The sequence below is a fragment of the Carettochelys insculpta genome, chromosome 14 (assembly GCF_033958435.1).
Source record: "Carettochelys insculpta isolate YL-2023 chromosome 14, ASM3395843v1, whole genome shotgun sequence".
Taxonomy (NCBI): Eukaryota; Metazoa; Chordata; order Testudines; family Carettochelyidae; genus Carettochelys; species Carettochelys insculpta.
The window spans coordinates 26,990,411-27,014,511 of NC_134150.1; the positions used below are offsets into that span (position 1 = coordinate 26,990,411).

At 43.6% G+C, this 24,101-nt stretch overlaps 1 protein-coding gene across 3 annotated transcripts in view; it reads right to left on the bottom strand.

The window, feature by feature from the left end:
• BEAN1 (brain expressed associated with NEDD4 1) overlaps positions 1 to 24,101 on the bottom strand; it is a 108,599-nt gene that overhangs the window by 25,258 nt on the left and 59,240 nt on the right. For all 3 annotated transcript variants that reach the window (XM_075009196.1, XM_075009194.1, XM_075009195.1), the window contains 2 exons: positions 6,173 to 6,382; positions 2,029 to 2,170 (listed from right to left, as the gene is read on the bottom strand). In XM_075009196.1, coding sequence (XP_074865297.1) covers positions 2,029 to 2,170; positions 6,173 to 6,382 — 352 coding nt within the window. The remainder of the gene's footprint in view (positions 1 to 2,028; positions 2,171 to 6,172; positions 6,383 to 24,101) is intronic.

Consider the following 24,101-nt stretch of genomic DNA (forward strand, 5'->3'; position numbering starts at 1 on the left):
ACATAACAGCAGCATTGGAGTGTGGGTACCTAGATTAGCATTATGCTACATGTTCCTCTGTGAATTAGCTGAATTAATGGCGTTTCTCCTATCCTGACATTTTGCTATGCCTATTATTCAAAATTTTCATTTAGTGCATATACCAAGATTGGTGCTTAATAAATATTGAGACTAACAGTACATAAAAGTTAAACCCTGGACTAGAACTCTTTCTCTTGCCTCCCTGCACCCCTCAATTCACTGGCCCAGCCCTAACCCAACAGACCTCTTAGTAGCCATTGAGAAGAGCCCTCAGTCCAAATCACAATAACTTGGCTGGGTTGCACACTTTCTATTGGAACATTATGGCATGTGGCCATGGTATGAAAGTGACTATACTAAATTTTACCCCTCAATACAAATACATAAGTATATGTATTGCAACACTTCCATGAACAGATGTTTATAAAGCATTCAGCAAAAGCTTAAATGCTGCACTATGTAATTCTCCACACTTTGCTTTCAACCATCGGCTAAACTCAACTCCTTCAAAGATTTGGCCCCAACCAAGTTGCTAAGATACTCAAAATAACTTAGATTTCGTATATTAAAAACTATTCAGTGTAGGCTTTTTATTTTGTTTTTTGCCTTGCATATTTAACTACTATGGTGGTAAGACTGAAGCAAAACCTTAAAAACAACTTGGGACTGTTTTTACTTTGGCTATGATGTAACACTCATGGCTGATTGGGCCAGGATGTAATGCTGATGACCTATACAACTGTGTTTGTACAACTCAGTGGCTGTTGGCTACCTTTATGCCTCTCTAATGCTGGTTAGGTGCAGGCTCATCTCTTGGTACAGTGTAGAGCATCCTGAGGGCTGCTCTTAAATAATACCAGGTTTGCTCTTGGCCTCAGCAGCCCAAATGCAGCTGGGGATGGCCAAAGTACAAAGAGATTCTGGCTAGGCATGCCTGTACCCGAGGGGTGGTGTAGAATTGCTAGGGCAACACTGTGCCACCTGGCAATTCCCCTTACGCAAAGGACATCTTGAGGGGCCAGTTATAAAGCTTGCTGGATGCTTTGAATGGTGGTGGGGGGGGGGCGTGCATGTGCACTGGCATTTCCAATCCTGTGCAAACTATCTACTAATAAACCACTATTTTGTCCTAGGAGTGAGATGGTTCAAAGTTAGTAGTTAACCTGTATGTTCAAGTTTATCTCAGTATTGTCAGTGGATATGCATCAATCAATAAGGGTTTGCAGGAGTAGACCCTAGAACTGTGGATTTACATGCAGGGTTCTGAGTGGTTTCACATTGTCTAGGGAGACAAACATTTATTGTCTGATATGACCTTGATGATCCCTCCAAATGAGAGTTGATATCTCAACTGTAAAATGGGTGCCAGAGCCAGAAGAAATGGAGCTCTAACCCATATAAAACAGGCTTATGGGACCAAGTTGTCTGTTGTGCAAGGGAGGAAGCAATTGGAGCAGCTCGCAATTGCAGCAGGAAAAAGCTGGTTGAATCATGTACTAATGATATTGAGCTCTCTTGCTTGTTGATCATGTTGCTACATGTCCTGTATCTAGTCACCTTATCTGTCTTCTGAGGTAATGGTACCTGTTTACCAGGTTCTTGTATATTTCCATTTTGTGGACTTGTTATTGAAGCAATTACAGCCCATTTTCTCTGCCACTCATCCAGCTCTCTCCCAGCTTGATTCTTGTGACTCCAAGAACTCCCAGAAAGGGCTTCTTAACCACAGTGTGAGGCTGTTGAGCTACCATGCGAAACAGGATGGCCAAAATGTTGTGTTAACAGGTCTCTAGTTTTCAGTCAATAGCTTTCAGTACAAGGTAGTAGAATTAGCAAAATATATGGATACTGCCCTTTTTGAATATTTAAAAATAAAAGGTATTTACATATGACTAGGTAGCAGAACACTTCTCAGAAGCTCAGTCAGCAAAATTCACATATAATCACATTCTTTTGCATGTAAATAACCATTAAAAAGGGCTGGCAGAAACCCAAGAACATGCTTACCGTGGAGGTGAGTCAGGATACATGACATTGACCTGAGAGAGAGACTCCATGTAAGAACTGAAGTCAAAAGCTGGTGGGAAATCCTCTGTGCAGGTGGATCTCAGCTCTCCAATGGAGCCACCATAGGAGAAGCCATCTGGAGCTATAAAACAAGCAATTAATACAGAGTCTTTTCTCCATGGTGGCTTCTCTGCAGCTCTGCCATAACTTATAACTGAGACAGCAGAGTTGTTGGTATCTTGGGGCAAGGTCTTAAGGAAATAAAACACTTCCTATCAGATGACTAGCCTGTGCCTGACAAGAAAAACTAAGCTACTGTGCATCCATCGTGTGGGGTGAGCAATATACCCCCTGCTGCTACACCCCAAATTGTGTACAGGACTAGTATTTTTTTATTACACACTCAGTCTCAAATGTTAGACCTGCTTCTCCATAACTACTGAAGTTACTGGGAGGTGTAAGTACTTGATACTCTGAAAACCAGATCATTCCTCTGTAGGTGCCTGACTTTAAGCATCAGCAGGTATGTCTATGCTGAGGTTGGAGGTGTGACTGCAGAATAGGTAGATGTACCTGAGTAGCAATATCAATGAAGCTGCAGCAGCACAGGGCTGGCAGCTTAACTACACATCCTGGGCTCTGAATGAGCTTTTAAAATCTTTGTGGCTGTCCATGCTGCCATGACTTGCCTGCTGCTATTGCTTAAGCTAAGTAGACGAAAGTTACTATAGGTATATCAACACGTGCTGCAGTCAGTGTAGACTTGACTGCAGTGTAGGCCCTAAATTTGAGCCTTTAACAATAGGGTGTGGGGGGGGGGGGAGGAATGGAGAAGGGGACCGCTCTGAATGCGAAGGGTGAAGTGGGGGGGGGGGGAAGAGAGAGAAGACAAGTAGATTGTAGGGATAAATGGGATAAGGTTTATTAAAGAGGGAGATGAACTCTGTATGCTTCTCTTTGAGGCATCTCCTTAAGACTCTTGAGGGAATAGTGTTTGCAGGTGGCTTGGGTGCCTATCTGATATCGTCTGCAGCTTCTCCTGGTAGCTCAGCAGCACGAATTTCAAATGTGGCTGCTAGTACTAAGGGAGTTTCCAGAGGACTTACTAGGAAAAAGTATATTCTGACCTGATACTTCAAACTTCTAGATCTCCCTTCATGAACAGAAAAGGCAAAAATCAATCTAATAAAGGACTTCAGTATTCTTTCCCAGCTCTAACAGTAGTTGTCATGGGGTGGGGGGTAGTCGCGTTAGTCTGTAGCTTCACAAAAAACAAGCTGTCATGTGGCACCTTAAAACTGAATATTCACCTTACCCACCTTTAAAAGCTCATTAGCTAATAAATAAAATTGTAAGCCTTTAAGGTGCTACAGGCCTGCTTGTTTTTTGGGGTAGCTGTCAGACCTCCCCTCTCCTTTAAGAGTTAACCAGTAAAGCTCGCCTCAATTTCATATATAGCAGCACCAAAGAACCTGCAGACCAAAGATTGGAAAAAAGCAGTAAGAAAACCTTTACAATAAGAACAAAAATAACCCGGGAAAATGGTCCATGACCCCCTTACAGTGCCAATAAGATGACGATCTTATTGTCTCTCTTGTTTAATGTCAGAGACATCATGCACAATGAGTGTGTTTTTGCAGGTGGTTACTCCACCACAAGGTGCGCTTCATAGAATGTCAGCATTACTCGGCCAGGCCAGGCCTGTTCTTTAGTGAGCTGACAAGGACAGTCAAGTTTCGCAGATGCAGTTTAACTCTCTGTAGAAAAACAGTGTGTTGAAAAATAAAAGGTAGCTGCAGTGACCTGTGCGCCAGTTGAACAAGTGGGAAGCAATCTGTGAGATGCGTTGAAAAGTGGCTCCTCACAATGATTACTCAGTCAAAGGCCAGATCTGCAGCTGATATCAACCAGCATAGCTCTACCAGAGTCATTGGGACTAAGCCAATTTATGCCAGTTGAGGCTCTGACCCTGGAATGTTGACCTGTGAGCACTGCTGCTTTCATATCTGGTGGTGGGTTTTTTTTTTTAATGTAGACTTTTTTTTTTTTTTTGTTTCTTTACAAAATTTAACTACTAGGGGTTACCTATACTGAGATGACTTGTCAAACACAGAGCAGTGGTGTAAACTTCCTAACAGTGTTCAGAGCTGTAGCTATAAAAGATTGTAAGAAGTACCCTCCAAACTGAAGCAACTCCAACCTGAGATCCATGAACTAGGGATGCAATTGTACTGAAGACTCAATATATTTTTTTTTTTTCTTTGAGGGTAGTCTCTCTCCCTCTCCCACAGTAACAATTTTGTGTCTGCACGATCATCAGCTAAGGGTCAGGATGCACTCCCAACTCGGGCGGCGGAGGGGAAATGTTTGTATCTTCCTCAAGCTGTTTTTATCTATGCATACTTCCAATTCACTCTTCAGGGTCAGTTTAATGAGCTAACTGATTACCAGTGGAACTCCAGCAGGAATTGATTCAGGGCACCATGTTCACTACATGTCTCCTAGGCTTAGTAAACTTAGCCTGATTCATAGTGATTCTTGGCACTATCACTGGAGCCAATGCAAGGTGCCCAGGTGCTGTCATAATGGTTGCTTGGGTAAAACCATAAGTTAGGTGAATGAGCACCACTGAGAGCAAAATTGTGGGTTGTTGCCCCCGCACCCCCCTCCAAAGATGCTGCTGAACTCTTTTTGAAGAACAGCACTTAGGTAGAAAATGGGAAAATGTGTTTTCTTTAGATTGCCCTTGCCTTTAGGGACTTCCCCCTTCCCCTCCACCTTTCTTGCTGGTATGGGGTTGAAATTAACAGACACTTTTGTGCAAACAGCTTGTTATATAATATACAGCACCTTATAAGGGCAAAACATCTGTTTACCAACTTCATTGATATAGCTAAGGGATAAGTACCCCAGTTGCTTCAAAGCCAAAAGAAGAAAAGGCAGGAAAAAACACAGGTCTCTCAAACAGCAGAAACAGCTTCTCCATTTATCTCTGGTGGGCTGGGATTATGAGCAATGTGGAACTAAAATTGTGTCCAAAACCCTTCCCAATATTTACATGTTGGGAGTGAATTACTTGGAGAAGCTGACTGCAGACACATCCATTAAATATAGATAGAAAGCAAAGCTGCCAAATATTGCCCCATATGGAAGTCCTAATTAATTTAAATGGGAGCTTTGTAAATTACCTCAGTAGACTCAAGCTTTGGTTCAATGTAGTTTTAAGTGGCCTGAGAGGCACCTTCCAGAAACACAGTAAACTTCAGTAAGAGGCATTCCTCCACCCCCAGTTGTAACACTCTGCAATCTTCAGTCACAAGAAGGGGTGGGGAAAGGGATGTGATTAGTGCTGATTGGGGCGGGGGGGGGCGGGGGAAGGAGCTATGTAAAATGTAATGTAACTCATGTCCTGCCAGGGCAGCAGCATCAAATCTAACTTTCCACTTCTACAGAAAACAAAAGGGCAATCTTCAAAGTTACTACACACTGGAAGACTGAACTCCATTATTTACTGTTTTAGAAACTACTACAGGTTATGCCTCTCTCATCTAGCGCTCTCTGGTTGGGCAGCATCCATGGTCCAGCCAGATGTTCACTTACCATGAGTGTGGCCAAGTTTCCTACTGTCCCATAAAGCTTGTTTACAGCCACCAGTCCTGGCTTTGTGTTCTGTGCTGCTGTTCAGCTCTAATTTACCCCAAATGTCATTCAAGAGCCCAGTAAACAATGCAGCCAGACAGTACTGAACTCCTGTGGTTTTGCAAATTCTCTGGTTTGCCATCAGTCAGGTCCCAAGAGTGCCAGACTAGAAAGGTTCAACCTATTATCCTGGCTCTCTAAATTGGAGCCGCAGACCAATGGCAGAGTACAGGAGGAAATCAGGGGACGAGAGAGACGAATAGGTGCAAGATCAAAGAAAACTAAGCAACCAGACAATCAGGAGCTGTGCAGTTACATATTCATTTTGACTACTTTAAAATGTAGCTCCCATTATCTGACTGTAGCTGCATCTCTGTGCAGGCACTGAACAAGACAACCACTATCTTCCTTCATCTTTTTAAATGGTTGGCTTTGCAGTTGCTGCAGAGCCATGATCTCGCTATCCATTGGAGCAGCCCAACAGGATGGGAAAGATCTATCTCACCATAATTCAAGTCCCTCCGCAGGTGTGGGTGTCTCAAACGTCCATCCTTTCGCAGGCTGCCAACAATGATTGTCACACAGGATAGAAACAGCACCAGTCCAATCACTACTCCTGCTACCAGAAGAGGGGAGACCAGCAAGCTGGTATCATTGCTGTTTTCACTGTAGCCAGGAAACTCACTGAGAGGGCCGCTTTGATTGGCATGAACCTCTGTGCAGGAAAGAGAGGAGAGTGAATAAATGGTGCAGAAAGGGACAGACTTTAATCAAACAAAGTTGCTGCACAAGCAACAGATATTCTGAGCAATAAGTTACAAATGGATTTCACCTTGGCCGGTCGTTTCCACTTTACCGATGACCCCTTGCCCCTAACGATCACCTTTTTGGAATTGTGGTGATTCTCCCCCATACCCCACACCCGCCTGAAATCACTGAAGACTAACAATGTCCTGGCTCCTAGCCAGTAAAACTTCCTTGCACAGATGCACTTCCAAGGCTAGAAAGATGGTTACTTACCTTGTAACGGTTGTTCTTCGAGACGTGTTGCTCATGTCCATTCCACAGAGGTGTGAACACATAGCATGCACGTGGCATTGGAAACTTTTTCCCTTACCAGTACCTGGTGGCTCAGCAGGGAGATGTCTTGGAGTGGTGCCAGTATATTGGCTGCTGTATACCCCTGCTGGCCTTCCACCCTCTTGGTTCCTTCTTACTGGACTCTTCCAAGGAACGGGAGGCGAGGAGGGATTTGGAATGGACATGAGCAGGCCATCTAAGAAAAACAGTTATGAGGCAAGTAACCATTCTTTCTTCCTTCTTCGAGTTCTTTCTCATGTCCATTCCATGTAGGTGACTCCAAAGAGAGATCCCAGGAGGTGGGATCAGAGTTCTAACCTTCCACTGAGTGGAGGACAGCTGTACCCAGGGCAGCATCCTCTCTGGCCTGATGTTACTATGTAGTGCTTGGCAAAGATGCGAACAGAGGACCATGTCGTGGCCCTGCAGATGTCCAGGATCAGGACCTGAGGCATGAAAGCTGCTGAAGCAGCCTGTGCTCTCAAAGTGGACTGGGAGGGAAGGAGCTGGGACCTGTGCCAGGCTGTAGCATTCCCTAAGACATGTTGTGATCCAGGATGAAATCCTCTGTGCTGAGGAAATGGGCTGACCCTTCTGCAATGACAATAAAGAGCCGGGGCGACTTGCAGAAGGGCTCTGTTCTCTCCACATATGCCCCACATTCTGTATACCAGTGAGTGTTTATGCATATAAATACTGTAGTCTTTTTGTGTAGACATTCTTGACAGTAAATTAAATGTGCTCCTACAAATATTCCTGGCAAATCAAACGTTGTGAGTCCTGTGAAGGTATATGTGGAATAGATGTTAACAGAGAATTTTCTGAAGTATTTAACAGGTTCTTGCTGCTACACGGTTGGTGTCTTGTAGCCCCACTGAGCTTCCATAATAGAGCAGTACATACGTGATGGCTTCATGTCAATACGTATAGTCAATGGCTGTAAGTTTGACGCTGTTTACTACGGTGGGGGAAAAACCCCTCAAATCTGTATGAAATGTTTTTTTATTTATTTTTAGTAGCACTCAGCTGACTGAGGATCTCTATGGGCATTTAAGAGGGATTTCCAAAAAAAAGTTATGAAGTGCTTCCAAAGTTGTGTGTAATAAAAGATGAAGTTGTCTCCTGAATTTAACTCTATTTAAAAAAAAAAAACAAAAAAACAACCCTATCCTGACTCTTGCATTAATGAAAATGCTTGGCTCACCACTTTCTCTGTAGCATGCATTTTTGGGTTTAGCTGATGCTGCAGATATTGTAGTAGAACAGATATTTATTAAGGGTAGCTCCTAAAGAAGGTTGCACAGTGCAAGGGTTGTTTCTGAACCACAGGCTCATTGGAAAGACAGAAGCCAACTACAAAGTTTGGATCCAGATATGGATCTGAACTTTCCAAAAGATTGAGATCTCACCTCTAGTAATTTCCATGGGCTACTGATTATATGAAAGCTTTACAGGCTAGCAATGATAAGCAGCTCTCAAAACATGCTAAAAATCAATCTTCATTTTCTCTACCACTTTATTTCAACTGAAAAGGTAACTGTTTTAATGACCGATCTGTCTCCCTTTTCCCTTTCTCTGTACTGTGGAACAAGTGACAAACCCAAACACACACACATAACACACCTTACAACTGGTCAAGTTGTTTAATTTTTGATTTGCAAATAATATTTCATAATTGCTTTTTTAAACAAAAAAAAAACTCTTCACTTTTTTTGTTACATCAGCTGTACTTTTGCAACATTTCCAATGAGCTGGCACTGGATTTCAGTGACTGTTCTCCCTTCTACACACTATGCAAATTCTTGCAGGATTCAACAGCAAGAATGAAAAGCTTTTTTCCAAAAGGCTAACCCTGAATTACCCAGCTGGCTTACATTGTAGGTGCAAGGACCTAGAGCCTCTGAGAAGCAGGCCCATGAATATGCAGACAGTTTTGGGCACTCATGTTTTTGCAAAGATGAAAGGGAAGTGTTAATGTAGCATCCATCCTAAATACAACATGATCCTGAATGTTGGTGTGGAAACAGACACCACCAGGCAGACTGTCCGCCATTTGAAGCAGAACAGAAGTTAGGTCTCAAACACTTGTGCTTTGACCTATATACATAAAAAATATATTTGACTGAGGGGGTCTCTTAACAGAAAAAAAAAAAAAAAGGTGATCCTAGAAAATAAGTTCTTAGAAAGCAGATTTGAGAGGGTCAGCAGAGAGTTCCAGACTTGCAACTCATCCTTGATGCCTTTGACTGATTAAAGCAATTGTTTCACAACAGGCGCGGCACTGATAAGTATACCATACGTTAGATTGGTGACAAAGAATGTCAGACCTCTGAAAATGTTCCACATTTGAAATACTAGCATAATCAGAACCAATTTGTACTAGAATTCCACTAGGAATATTAGGAAACTTCAAGAATGCATCCAAATTCTCTTCATCAGATTCATCATGAATCCTGAACCAATTACAAAATTAAAATGAGATATTTGATTTTAAACTTAATGGCAGCCTGTGATCTATTATTTTCTTGGCAAGAACAAGAAGTGTGTTTTGGGTTCTTTCCAACACCTGGGACAAGTAGACAGATTTAGTTACATCGGTCTGATATGCTGGTTCACATTGCATAGCACTTGAATTGACAAGTATCTCCACTGAAGTCAGTCTGCATAAGGGTATCAGAATCAGGCCATGTTTTTTGTTTATAGGAGTTTAAAATCCCATTAGCAGTGAGCTGAAATAGAAATCACTTCTGAAATTTAAATTCTCCTTTTGTTCTCAAAGAAATGTTTCTTCTTATAAGACAAAAAGCCTTTTTTTTTTTTTTTTTTTTTTTTTTTTTTTAAAAAAATCTAGTCCTCTGTCACATCTTTGAAGATTCCTAAGCTGTTCAAACTCTCTCATCCTTTTATCTCCTGTTACTCACATATATAAGAATCTTCCCCTTTTTAGATACTTATTAATCTAGTAGAACCCAGTGTCTGGCAGAAGCATGATATATTATTCTTTCATTAAAAGGAATGGATTGCCCTTAGCTCAGCTTCTAAAACAATAAGCAATTGATAATCTTCTTTTATAGTATTTTAAAGTCTGAGCCTAAGCCACCAGACTTCATATCGCAAAGAGCATTGATTTCAATGGGAGCACTCAAGTGAATAAGAGCTACAAGAGACCCTAATTTCTGTTAAAGAATCTCCTCCGAAAACAAAATACATTCATATACGCAAGCAAAGAGTGCCAATATTTTATTACCCAAATTCCTGTAATTTCATAATCAGCATATCTACATATTGTGAAATAACTTCCTTTCCACTTTCGTATCAGAAATATGGATACTTATGTAGAGCCCACAGAGCTCCTAGTTATTTCATTAGGCTGAATTGTTTGTCTTCAGGCAGTTTTATTTCTGTAGCTTGTAAGTATTCCACTGTGAATACTGCATATTAATCCTTCAAAATGTCACCTTGTTGGCTTCATAAATAACATCAAATTGCTTCTGTTGCGTACTGCATTAATTTGCAGTAAGTGACCAATATACTGCACACTGCATAGCCTGTGATAGGATGCACCAATTACCCTAGGCACCAAAGGGTTAAGGAACTGCTCCACGCAAAAGCAGCCCTATCTCATCACAACTGCAGGCAGGCTGAAGCCTAACATGGTATCTTCAAACCTCAGCTCCCAAAGAGGGGCTGGGACTGCTTCCTTGACCATTGCCCGTATGAAACTTATGACGGGAATGTGGGCCACAACCCAAAAGTTACAGTAATACACTTGCTGAGTGATTCTCATAAGCATAACAAGCAGTCCTGTGGCAGCTCAGAGACTAACATTCGTTAGGCCATGAGCTTTCATGGGTAAAACCCACTTCCTCACATGGAAATGAAGAGGGAAAGTCAGATTTTGATTCTGTTTTTCCTCTCCATTTCCATCTGATGAAGTGGATTTTTACCCATGAAAGCTCATAACCTAATGAATTTTAGTCTGTGAGCTGCCACAGGACTGCTCATTTGTAAAACTACCAACTAACATGGTTACCCCTCTCATGAGGGTGTGTTGAATGGGACTAAAAGTAGCCAGGGCAGTTCTGAAGCCAGGGTAACTGGCTGCTCATTTCTACTTGAGTTTACATGTGCGCACTTGAAGGCCCTCTGGTAGTCTGAGTCCATAGGAACCTGTCACTTCTGGGCCTAAGAGCAGACTCTCGCATACCTGGCCTATGCTGACACTTATCTGGGTGTAGTAGGTTGCTGATGTGAGCACAGGGCTCCTGCATACACCGGGGAGGCGTCGTACGAGACAAAGCCTGTGACAAAGGCAAAACCACAGTTTTGAATATTCACGCATTTGAGCTGGAGTCTTTGGTGTGTGCTGGCAAATCTCCGCCACTTGCAGAGCCACAGTCAACAATTAGTGCAAATGTGGGGAGGCAGAGCTTGCTGCTCTAGAATGAGCATGAACACCAGCTCTAGACAGCAACATTGATTTGCAAAACCTCGGCACAGAATTTTACACAGCCCTTGCACCACTCCTGACAGATGGGTTATATGCTTAACTCAATTCTGCTGGAGCAGGTGGGACTCTTGGAAAATGGCACCTCAGGTGATAGAGGAAATTTTATCTTGAATTCCTTTAGAAAAGAAGCCTGTTGACACTGTTTCTATTCCCTTGGGAAAGGGAAGTAGGGCTGTGCTGGGTCACAAGGTCTCATCCTGTCCTGGTACTCAGCACTCTGGCATAATGTTGGACACTTCTGTCCAAAGGCTTCAGTGACTGTTGAGGCTGCTCAGCACCCTGCAAGATATAACCCTTTTATGGGGCTTAAACTGGCTTTCTCCCTTCTTACCGTTCTACCTTTTTGCAGACCATGTTGTCACTGGGACAGAACGGAGGCCACATCGCAGCATTTCCTGCACGCATGTCTGCTTTAGTGTAATGTCTTTCTGGAATCCATGCTGATGGATGCTAACCGTTCTTTCTAATTATTGATGTAATTTCCTTAAACCATTAAAGAAGACCTAGCCATCCTTACAGGCAACAAGTCCGTTGCCAAGTAGACAGAAAATGAGGAAGGGAGAAAAACTGGTCAATATTTATGTAGTGTTGAAATTATTACATTTCCCCCAACACAAGAATTCTTCACTTCAAAACCAGGCAGAACCATGGTTTTTCCTGCTGTGCAGGAAGGTGCACCTGTTACTGTAATTGATCTCTGCCTTGTCATCAGGCCTGCATGCAAGAGGGCACTGACGTAAGATATTCCTGGGCCAGCTAGAGGGGGTAAAATTAGAGATTTGTGCCTTGGCCTCATCTGCCTTTGCTGGTTGGCATATGGAGGCGAGATCCTACCTGCTCAGTAAAAGCATATTAAAACAATATTGCACCGATGCTGCTAATGCCACATTTGTTTTCTGGATTAATAGACCAATTCATCCATTAGAGCTGTAATTAAAGCACTTTCCATGAGCTTAAAATATATTGAACAAACCCACCCCTATGTAGTAGACCCAACTTATGCACCAGCCCTGGGCAGTTTCCTGGCTCCAGCAAGTGGAGGAGAGCTGGTGAGCAGTTTCCTGGCAGTGGCAGGGACCCTGGCACAGCTGCCTGCCCACCTTCTCCCCCCCCACCCCCAACTCGGAGAAGCTGTGCTGGGCTGGGGGAGGCTGGGGAGAAGCCATACCACTGTGGCTGCCTGCCCGGTTGGCTGGGCAGGCAGACAGTAGCTTTGAGTTGCACTTTTAAGCGCGACTCGAACTCATGCATTTTGGTGGCTTACTGTAGGACTGAATGTGTGTGGAAGGAGTTTATAATGTTTACATAAGTGTCATATTTAACACAATAAGGTGCATATTGTCCCTAAGATATTAAAAATATATTTTAAGAGCCTCATTTGCTCTAGCTAGGATAAATTATTTTCATCCTGAATAATGAGACCGACTCCTGAATATACAGACCACTGAATATGCAGCCTTTTAATCAAGGGGAGAAGACTGACAGATGGTGAAGAAAGAATGACTGAGAAGGCAAATTAGTGGAACTGATGAAGATTTTGTTGCTCCTGCTTTAGGAGCAGTTTTTCTTCAGCAATGATTTAGTTTGGTCAAGAGTGACCAATTGGATTCTGTGTGCTCTCTGCTGGACTGTGAAATAAATGTCTGGCTACTGCAGCTATTAGATTGCTATCATGCTGTTTATTCCTATAGCTTCCATGCAGGAAATCACAAAATGAGCAGGGTAGGGGCATTACAAAAATAATCTCTCAACCACTTCCACTGCAGCAAACAGTCTGTGTGCCAAGTAGCAATGTCACAGGTGAAGCAATATGATTTAAATCTTTCACACACAGGCCACATCTTAAAAAATAGGTTAGTTGTTATCCAAGACACTACACCTTGGATCAGAAGGAAAGACTGTCTATAAGGGCAGATATACCAAGAGGTCACCTATCCAGCAGAGTCTATGGGACTGCAGCTATACCAAATGTAAATCCAGAGTAACTCCAAACCTAAGACAGAGTGGTATTTGGTTTATGATTATGGCTGGCTTATTCTCTGCCATGTTGGGTTGCTAGTAGAATTTAAAATCCAAAGTGGAGCTCTGGGATGCATTCTTGTATGAGTGGAGGTTTTTAAATTGAACTGGCAATTTACCAAGGTTTACCTCTTACTCCTCTTTTAGACCTCTAATGGTAATAAAAGCATTTTAAATGCTTTCATGATATTTTGGTGTCATGTGATGTTTCCATTAGAAGGCTCATAGGTGGCCTGAAAGGAGCAAGACAACTTTTGCTATTCATTGAAGCAGAGAGAAACTTGTTTTTATAACAGTCTTTTCCTAAACTGCAGGTCTGAGTGAATGTGTTTTGAGAGTTTTCTGCATGCATGTTGCTTGCTAGGGGAAGCTTGAAGTAATAAGTAACCTGATGGGTGGGGGTGGCGGGGGAGGGGGCAGCTATCAACTGAACCTTAGAGGCACCTACCCATGGAGGCGAAAGTAACTTAAATTTCTTACAGGTACTGTTCGCATCTCAGCAGGTGGGGTGTGGGGGTGTGTCTAAGGGCAGGGGGTTATGATACTACAGTACCTGTAAGAAATCTAAGTGTGGGAAGCTTAAGGTATGAGGCTGTGCTGGGTGAGGCTCAGGACAGGAAATGGGGATGTGGAGGTTGCCGGAGCTAAAGGGTGTGAGGACTGAGGGCAGGGGACTGGTGGTATGTGTGTGGGGTGCTGGATTCAGGGTTGGGATGTGAGGAGAGGCTCAGGGCAGGGTGCTGGGGTAAAGGCACTATTGGGGGTGGGGGTAGAGTTGTACTGGGGAGGCTGCTTCCTGTTCCCTTTCATCACTCTTGGGAGCTTCCCTTTTGCTCCCAGCATGGGGGTGTCTCTCCTCTGCCCTCTTCCCCAGCCAGAAGAGAGTGGTTCACAGACACTGTGCTCTGCTCTCACTCTGAGGGAAAGGAGAACAAGCAGCTTCATTGCGGTGGTGGTGGGGGGCACTTTAGCTTCCCCACCCTATCTAAATGGCTCTCTGTTAAGGGGCTTGGGCAATCCTGGACCAGTGGGGGAGCTGGCCTCCTTTCACCATCCTGCTGCTTAGCAGGTAGCCTGGGCAGCCCATCTGGGAATGTGCCCTGCCTCCTCCTGTAGTGCAGTGCCCCAGCTATCTGCCTCTTTCTTGCTGGAGGGGTGCACTGGCTTATTTTAACTTCTGCATCTGCATTTATTTCAATGATAAGTCACAGAGAAAATGAGCCTGGAATGTTATGTCCTGAGTGACTTTTCTCACCCCTGGGCTGCTGAACAACCATCTGGGTACCTCCTGAGTCCCACTGACCAGTGCTTTCTCGTGCCAGGACACTCTCCTCCAGGTTAGGCAGTGGCCAAACATCAGCACATACCTGGTGATAAAAAATTTAGGTCTGGCAGGAACCTCAAGAGGTTATCTGGTGACACTCCCATGTGAGAGGTCAAAGACAGAGCCCACAAGGCGAGGGGGGTTTGGAAGCAGCTTTGAAAATTTTATGGAGTGGCACTATCTATTATGCCACTGGAAAGTCTGCTTCTCAGAGGGGGAGAAAAGCTCTTGCTCATCTGGTTAGGGCAAGGGTTCTGCACAGGGGATGGATGGTGTCCTTCTAATCTGTGCAACATTTGATTGTTTATCCAGACAATCCCCTTGAACTTTGGAATGTACTTGCAACTAGCAGTGACACAGGTTCAGTGGTGTGACTAACAGTGCCTCACTGTACTGCTCATTTGCTGTTCAAAAATACTACTACTGTTGTGCTAGGAGTAGCATGCAACAATATTTCTAAGTATTAATCTTAAAACACAAGCAGATGTAACTACTGTCTCAGGATGCCTAAGATCTAGAGAAGGAATTAAAAAAGAGATTCCGATCCTGTGAACTTGTGACCTGAAGGCTCCTTCCATACGCAGGCACATCTGCTTCTGCTGGTCCCTTTGCTTTTGTACTCATTATCTACTAGCAAAGCTGAGTAAATTGAATGGGGGGGCGGGAAAGAAATAGAATCATCTGGAAATTGTCCACTATAAATCAGCTTAACAACGGTCAGAAAATAGTTTGGGAATAGGAATTCCCAGCTCAGGATGTCTAAGAGCTGATCTAACGTCTCATAAACAGATTCCTTTAAAATGAAACAGCTGAAATGCCATCTGTTTCTTGAGCTTATACCCCACGATCAAAAATTACTGTATGTAGACTGCTTCAGGCTTTGCTTTTCCCCTGTATCGCATATGTATATTTCTAGATAATCAATAGATGTTTTTAATTCCAGAAAAGGATGACTAGATCATCAACCCTGACTACTTGTATAAAGCAGGCCACAGAATTTCACCCTGTGAATTGAGCCCCATAATTTATACTTGACAAGGTTTTGATCTGAAGACCTGAGGAGATCTATTTAGCTTATCGTGAAGAGCGAGAACAACCTCTTTGTGTCACTAAGCCCTTTCTCTTGAGCCCTCAAATAGTTTTGTTGCTCTCATTAGCAACCTCTGCAATTTTTTCCATGTCCTGTTTAAACACATAGGCTACGTCTACACGTGAAGCCAACATCGAAATAGGCTATTTCGATGAATAACGTATACACGTCCTCCAGGGCTGGCAACATCGATGTTCAACTTCGACGTTGCGCAGCACCACATCGAAATAGGCGCTGCGAGGGAACGTCTACACGCCAAAGTAGCACACATCGAAATAAGGGTGCCAGGCACAGCTGCAGACAGGGTCACAGGGCGGACTCAACAGCAAGCCACTCCCTTAAAGGGCCCCTCCCAGACACAGTTGCACTAAACAACACAAGATACACAGAGCCGACAACTGGTTGCAGACCCTGTGCCTGCAGCATGGATCCCCAGCTGCCGCAGCAGCAGCCAGAAGCCCTGGGCTAAGGGCTGCTGCCCACAGTGACCATAGAGCCCCGCAGGGGCTGGAGAGAGAGCATCTCTCAACCCCCCAGCTGATGGCCGCCATGGAGGACCCGGCAATTTCGACGTTGCGGGACGCGGATCGTCTACACGGTCCCTACTTCGACGTTGAACGTCGAAGTAGGGCGCTATTCCGATCCCCTCATGAGGTTAGCGACTTCGACGTCTCGCTGCCTAACGTCGAAGTTAACTTCGAAATAGCGCCCAACACATGTAGCCGCGACGGGCGCTATTTCGAAGTTAGTGCTGCTACTTCGAAGTAGCGTGCACGTGTAGACACAGCTATGGACACCAGAACCGGAGGCAGTATTCAAGGAGTTCTCTCAACAATCCTCATTCAGAGGTAAAATAACTCCTCCAATCCTCTCCCACTCTCAATCGCCACTAAAGGCAGTACGAATAGACTTCTCTGTTCATCTGGGGGGGTCTCCACAGCCCTTCTGTATCAGGCCTCTGAGCATGACGGTGTCTGGTGAGGGTCTTCCTGTGAGGGAGCTCTAAACCAATCCAATCCTGTATTACAGCTGCTGGAATCTTGCCTTGGGGCCTTTGGGTAGTGACTGGATTTCACCATGGACCGAGCTGGGCTCACTGGTGTCTCCAGCATCACTGCCATCACCTTGCTACAAACACTCTGATATAAACCAGCCTCAAACAAACCCGTGGGGTGGACGTTTGCTTCCAGCTGGGCCCTGGCATGACCCAAGCATAATTTTTTCCAGACCCAGGATAAACTTGTAAGAGGGGAACTTCCTCCTGTGCACATATCACAATTTGCAGCCTGGGCAAGGCCCTGAGACATGTACCTTCCCCTGCCACGTGTGGAGGGGGGGCCCTAGACTTGCTCTGTGCTGGCCACTCACCTGCACTGACAAGGACTTGGCTTGATATTGTAAAAGTGGGATTAAATTAATCTGCTACTTCCCAAGTGACGTGTGGGCTCATATCTAGGGCCTTAGAGAAGGATCAGCTTATTTGGGCCCTGTGATGGGGTGCACTGACAAGGAAGTGGTTATTGTGGGTCCATGGCCCCAGCTGGCTCTGCCCCCCTACACCTGTAAGGCATATCAGGAATGGAGAGGAGCATTAAAAGGAGGAGACCCAGTTCAGTTTGGGACTGACTGGGAAGAGCAGAGCTCTGCTTGTCTCTTGCCAATGGAAGCTGGGTGTTAGCCATCAGAACAAGACAGCTTGGGTGAACCTCCTAGTGTGGGATGACCAATCACAGGCAGACTGACTGAAAGGGCTGATTGCATAAAGATAAACCCTAATTACAAGGGTGGACTCCAGCTGCAGACTCCCTGGATGACCCCTATTTTGAGTTTATAGTATTTACTTTATTTCTGCACTTTAATACCCCAGAAAGAATGGATGTAACTTGTGACCTTGCCTATGTCACAGTGTAAAAGGCTGGCTGTTGGAGGACTGGACTGACTGTTGGCAGGGGCTGTTAGATGGGGGAGATGCTATACCACGCTCAGCCACAAGGAGGCACTCTAGTAGTCAGTCCAGCCTTTCACTAAATTCACATTGTTAGTGGGAGTTGTTTACTCAGAGGCTGTGTCTACATAACAGCGTAACCTGGAAATAAACTAAACTGCAATTTTGCGTAGCATGAATTGCATAGCTTAGCTTATTTCAAGGCACCCCTGTACTCCATCCCTGCAAGGAAAAGTACAGGGATGCTGGAATAGCACTTGCCCATTATCTCAAACTGTTTCAAGACAACAGGTACAGTTTTTAGACACAGGCAGCTATTGCAGGATACCAATGTATCCCAAACTAGTGCCCACTGTGTAGATATAGACAAAAGACCATGGGATCAGGTTTTTAATGTTGAACATTCCAATGAGATCCCTGATCATATCTGAGGCATAACCGAAGGGGAGGGAAATAATGTGCTGATTTGCCATTGTCTTGACCGTTGATCAGTTCTTTGTTTGCCTCTTTGTTTCATAATCACATGATTGATGTAGAAAGCAACAGGCAGTTCCACTACAAGAACTGTGCCTTCAAGTGCACTTTAATTCTTAAAACAAGACTCTTGCTGCTTTCCCTTGAGTGATTTCATGCAAACTAATGTGAGTATAAACATCAGAGCCCATTTGTGCAAGTCTAGTATGGCAGTTATGACTCGTAGAAGGGAAATAAATACTTCTAAATTTCTGACACTGAAATAGAACCAAAGGGATTCAAACAACCACAAGAGATGCAAGCTATGTTGGCTGAAAGGGAATATACCCAGCTCTAAAGAGGGTAGGCTAATTCATCTTAAAGGAGCAAAAAGGAGTTACATGCTTAACACTCATTAATAATCAATAATAGGGTCTCTCTCTCTTTGAAAATCCTACTGCCTATCACTTACCTACATGCTCCATCTTAGGCTTGATCACCCTAAACAACACTTGCAATGAAATTTTTTCCACCCCCCCCCCCCAGTTCCTGTTATGCTGCTTTCTATTAGTGGCGGACCACAACTGGGACAATGAGGCTGTGTCTACACTTCAGTTCTCTTTCAAAAGGGGAATTCAAATGAGGCAAATTGGAAATGCAAATGAAGCACCAATTTACACATCTCATACTTCATTTACATAATTGAATTTTGAAAGTCTTTCAAAAGAAAAACAGCAGCGCAGATGGGATTCTCTCAAAATAAACCCCATTTTCCAAAGCATCCTTCCTAATTTTTTTTCAATAGAACCCTGTCTACACTTCTGCTTTTCTTTTGAAAGACCTTCTTTTGGAAAATGCAATTATGCAAATGAAGTGAGATGTAAATTGCTTCATTTGCATTCCCCTTTTGAAAGGGAACTGTAGTATAGACACACAGCCTGAGTGTGTGTGCACAACTTCCAGCTGTGGGGCATGTTTATTTTAATGTTGGTTTTTACAAGAGGGAATATTTCAGCACCATATAAGTCAAGCCTGAACCATAGCCATGAACCGGAGAGATCCTCCACATCTAGAATAAACCTGCTACATTGGTACAGCTCTATATTTATCTGTTCTAATTATAATTAAAACTTTGCCACTGTGGAGTAACCAACAAATCAATATCTCATTCAAAGCATGCGACCTGTGAGGATTAGGAGCATTACCAGTTTATCAGATGAACTCACGACAAAGAGCTTTAAGTGAATTTGCAACATGTTCACAGGTACAAAAGCTACTCGTGACCTTGAAGCTCATCCAACACAAAAAAGGTGGTCCATCCTCTGAGATATCTAATGTTGCCTTTTTTTATCATGTCGGCTAGCTAACGGATAACGACTTTTTTTTCTCTTCTCACATGGACATCCTTATTACAGAGCCAAGATGAGTAAGATTGGATCACCAGGAGCCTGCAAATTGAGAATGTCAGAGGCAAAGAGGAATGCAGCTGCATATAAGGGCTCAGAAAATAAATCTTTTCAGATGCCACAGCTTTAAGGTATTATGTTGATGTCAGAGCAGCATGTGTAGGTGCTGTTTCAAATTAACAGGAAAAATCTTCCAATCTTCAGAACCATGGCCTCTTTTATCAACATGATAAATACCACTGCAGTGAGACAAATCACTCTGGAGGTAAAGCAGCTCACTTTATGATTGAGAATATATCTGTTCCTCTCTCCCCTGCCCCTTCCTTTTTTTATTTTCCTACTCAAACAACTTTGAGCTAATGCAGTTTTATAAACAAGACCTAAGCCTATTATTTTGTTTTTCCACAAGCCATATTAGGGCTTAAAAATAGGTGAGAAGTTATCTTATGAGTCTGTTAACCAGTTAAATCCAGCTACGGTCAGTATTAACCAGAGCTTGGCAAAAATTGGAGTCTCAACTCCATAGGAAATTGCTGTTTTGACATCTTGTTTTCATCCTGACTCAGCCAAAAATCACAATGTATGAGATTTGGGTGTATGTGTGTTAGAACATTCTGAGAATCTTCTTAAAAATACTGAAACATTTAGTGTAATCTTGATTCAACACTGAACTCTGTTTATCTTAATTGCTGTGGTGCCTCATAGGCACTGTAGTTCAGGCATCTCATGTCTTGCTTTTCCTCTCTGTGCTGGGCTCTGTGGCTTACTACATATTGATGGGCCATAATGGTTCTGCCAGAGATGATGCATTATGAGAGATGTAGGCCAGCCCAGGGAACCCAACTCACTGAAAATCACATGTGAAATTTTTTTTTTTTTTAAAAAGTCACAAAATATCCAACCAGCCTCAGTAGAGCACAGTAGTTTCCGGCTGTTGTCTTGACAGTGCATTATTACCACCTCCATCCATTTAAAAAAAATTAACTTCACCCTCCAAAATCATACAACTGCCTTCAGAGTATGGGCTTTAAAAATGCGTTTGGAGTGTTTTACCTGCCTTCTGTTTTGAGACATTAAGGTTTTGCATTTTTCAGCTTTGTTCTGCAAATATATGGGCTGGAGAACTTCTTGTATTAAAACCTGAAATTCTTCCCTACAAGTATGATTCCAAGAGCTGTGGCTATTGGAGTAACATCAAATATTCTGAGACTTGGAATTACTGTTGGTGACCTGTGTGTGATGAACTTGGTGGTCTCAAATCTGTGTACCGCCTGAGCTACAGTTTCTTCCCTCAGCTTCTCTGGGATTGCATCTGTCTTGTTTTGCTACCCCTTGAATTCTCACCCCTACTTTGAACTCCCCTGTGGTCAAGGGTGACAAGCAATGAGGGAAATATCATGAAGAAATGACCAACATCTCCGCATTGCATTTCCTTGCTACTTCATAGACTCTTTTGTAGCAGTAGAAATATTATGCTAGTTGGTTGTGTAAGCAGCTAGGAGCAGACATTATCTCATTAGCAAGTGGCTGAATCTATACACCTTTCTCTCTGAAGATAGTGAATCTTTTATTATTTCCAGCTCTGAGATTTGAAACATATGCACAGACTAAAATAACACTGAAACTCTTATGTGCTCTCAGAAGAGTCCATTATTATTAGTGACAAAGAGTGCAATCAACAGAATGACACTAAATGGTCGTAGTATTGAGTACCCCAAAAGCATGAGAGAACCAGGCCAACATCAGACTGCACACACAGAATAAAAGAGGAGTAGAATGGGTTAGTCTTCTCCCAATGCTCAGAAAACCAAAGAATCTATTTCATTCGGATTTTGTATCAACAGCATCTTGACTTTGGTTGAAAGAGCTGCAGGAATTTCAGTAACACTGAAGCTTGCATGGGTCAACCAACACCCATTCTCATTTGAAATCACCAAAACTCAAGGGCTGTGGCCACATTTTGGCCAAAACTTGGAAATGGCCATTTCAAAGGTTACTAATGAGGCACTGAACTGAATATTCAGCACCGCATTAGTATTAGGACGTGCTTCGAAAGTGCTGCTTTCGAATGCTCACGGCTTGGCACGGCTACACAGGGGTCCTTTTCAAAAGGAACCTGCACATTTCGAAATCCCCTCATTCCCCTCTGCTAAGAGGAATAAGGGGATTTTGAAAGGTGCGGGGTCCTTTCAAAAAGGACCCCTCCGTGTAGCTGTGCCAAGCTGCAAGTGTTCAAAAGTGGCACTTTCGAAGCGCCGCGGCCGCAAGTGTCCTAATGCTAATGAGGTGCTGAATGTTCAATTCAGTGCCTCATTAGTAATCTTCTTCAAAATGGCCATTTCAAAGTTTTGGCCAAGTGTGTGGCCACGGCCAATGATGCTTAAATGTCTTCTGCAGAAATTAAAATGATGATGGCTGTGAATAATTTCAGGACTGGAAGGAAATCTGCCCTTACAGTGTTCTGCATTGTGAACAGGAATAGTGGACTAAATGAGCAAAATTTCATTCTACATGCACTGTGCATTGTGAGGGAAATATAGCTTGCCAAATGGAACAAGTGACTAGTTCTTCCAAGTTGGAGGGTGGGGGTTTCACTACAGAGTGCTATCTCTACCCCGTCTGAATCCCTCTGACTTTGTTCCCCCAAACCATCTATAATGTATCGCCATTTAACTTATGCATCCACGTGCTCTTGTGAAAGGTGTGATATTGAGGGTCAACTGCCCCAGTTTATGGTTTTTATTTGCTGAATTATTGTACATCCTTACTGGTAACAATAGAATAGCTAGATTTCAATTGAATTTAGTGTCAGAGGATGAGCAGCTTTCATTTGGCTGTCCAGGGTTCTTCTCATTGTGCAATCTAGACTGGAAGAGATGCAGGTTCCATGCATTCAACAGCCCACCTGCAAGCAGAAGGATGGACTGGGACCTGGGTATAGGCTGAGCACTGGCTCTCCCCCTGCTCCAAATGTGATGGACAGCAGAGGTGAGCTGGTTCAAAAGGGAAGTAAACTGCAGCCAGTAAAGGCAGCAAGAGGAAGGGACACTGCTTCTCCTGGGATGGCACAGATACTTCCTACTTCTTGCAGAGGGCTAATCTTACCAGCTCAGAAAGGATTCATTGAGTTTGAAGCAAAGATTTTGGTCATGGAATTTCCAGTATTATTGGAAGTCTTGTGGCACCTAATGAACGAACAGTTATTTTTGGCATATAAGCTTTCGCGGGCAAAGACCCGCTTTCACATCTGATGAAGTATGTCTTTGCCCGCGAAAGCTTATACTCCAAAATATCTGTTCATCTATAAGGTGCCACAGGACTTCTTGTTTTTGAAGATACAGAATAACACGGCTACCTTTCTGATACCAGTATTATGGAGACACAAGAGAGATTTCTTAAAGTAATGAGATTCCAAAAATGTACATACCTACGGTGATGTGTTCCCATCTGAAGGCCCTCTTCACCAGAGGATTTATGTTGACAACTGCAGAGATTTTCCCCCCACTGCCCCCTGCGGTACAAAATCTTCCGAGAAGTTAGCTTGTAGTTGAGTGTCTATGATTTACTCTCGGTCAGGAGACCCAAACTAGGAAGAAGAGAGGACTTGTGTGGGATGACTGAGAGAGTGACCAAATTTCAAAATGCCCTGAGGAGAGTGCAATATGAGAGAATTTGAGAGTGAAATGTAGAAGCCATACAAAAAGCCAGATCGTTCGTTCATGTTCATTGGGAAGCCTTTCAGGGACATAGGCAAAATACAAAGCGTACTAGATAGAAGTCAATGTAGGCTAACCATTTAAAAACCTAGATTATGTTTACCTGAATGTGTTATCCTTCTATTCACGAGTCTTAAAGCACTTTTTAGGTGTTCATTAACCTAATTACATTCTAGGTGACTGGTGGGCAACCTACAGCCCATGGGCCATATGGGGGCTCCTGGGTCTCCACCTATGGCCCATGGACCCCTAGCTGCCCTCCTCCCTCACAGACCTCATGCACTTGGGGACAACCTCCCTCCCAGTGCTTTCAGAGGAGCCATGAATCCCCTGATTTCACTCCAGCTCCCTCCCTCTGAGAGCTGGAATGCCCTGAATCAGTTGTTTGTGACATTTCAGCTCTGTGAGGGAGGGGGAGGAGAGGGGATGGAGAATGAATCGGATGATTTCAAGGCTACAGAAGTGCTGGGAGGGAGGGAGAAGGAGGAGCAGCAAATAAGTGCAGAGCTCTAGTGCTTGAGAGGCATAAGGGAGAGGGGTACTGACAAGAGGCCAATGGGCCACACATGGTACCCACATAGGCCAGGGGCTCTGTGGCCCACAGAGGTGAATGAGGGCCCCTCATGAGACCCATCCACTTTGGTGCTTGCCCATCGCTTCCCAATGTAACAACTTCAATTTTATTAGCCCCATTTTACACAGGAAGTAACCAAGATAAATAGATGTTGTCATTTGCCCAAAGTAATGGTTTTGTGCTAGTGATGGCGCTGGGGGGCAAAACAAACAATCCCAGCCATCTGAATTCTAGGGTAGAACCAAAAGGTCAACATTCCTTCTTTGCCAGCTGAAATATTATTGAACTACTTGCATATGTATGAAATCATTGCTATG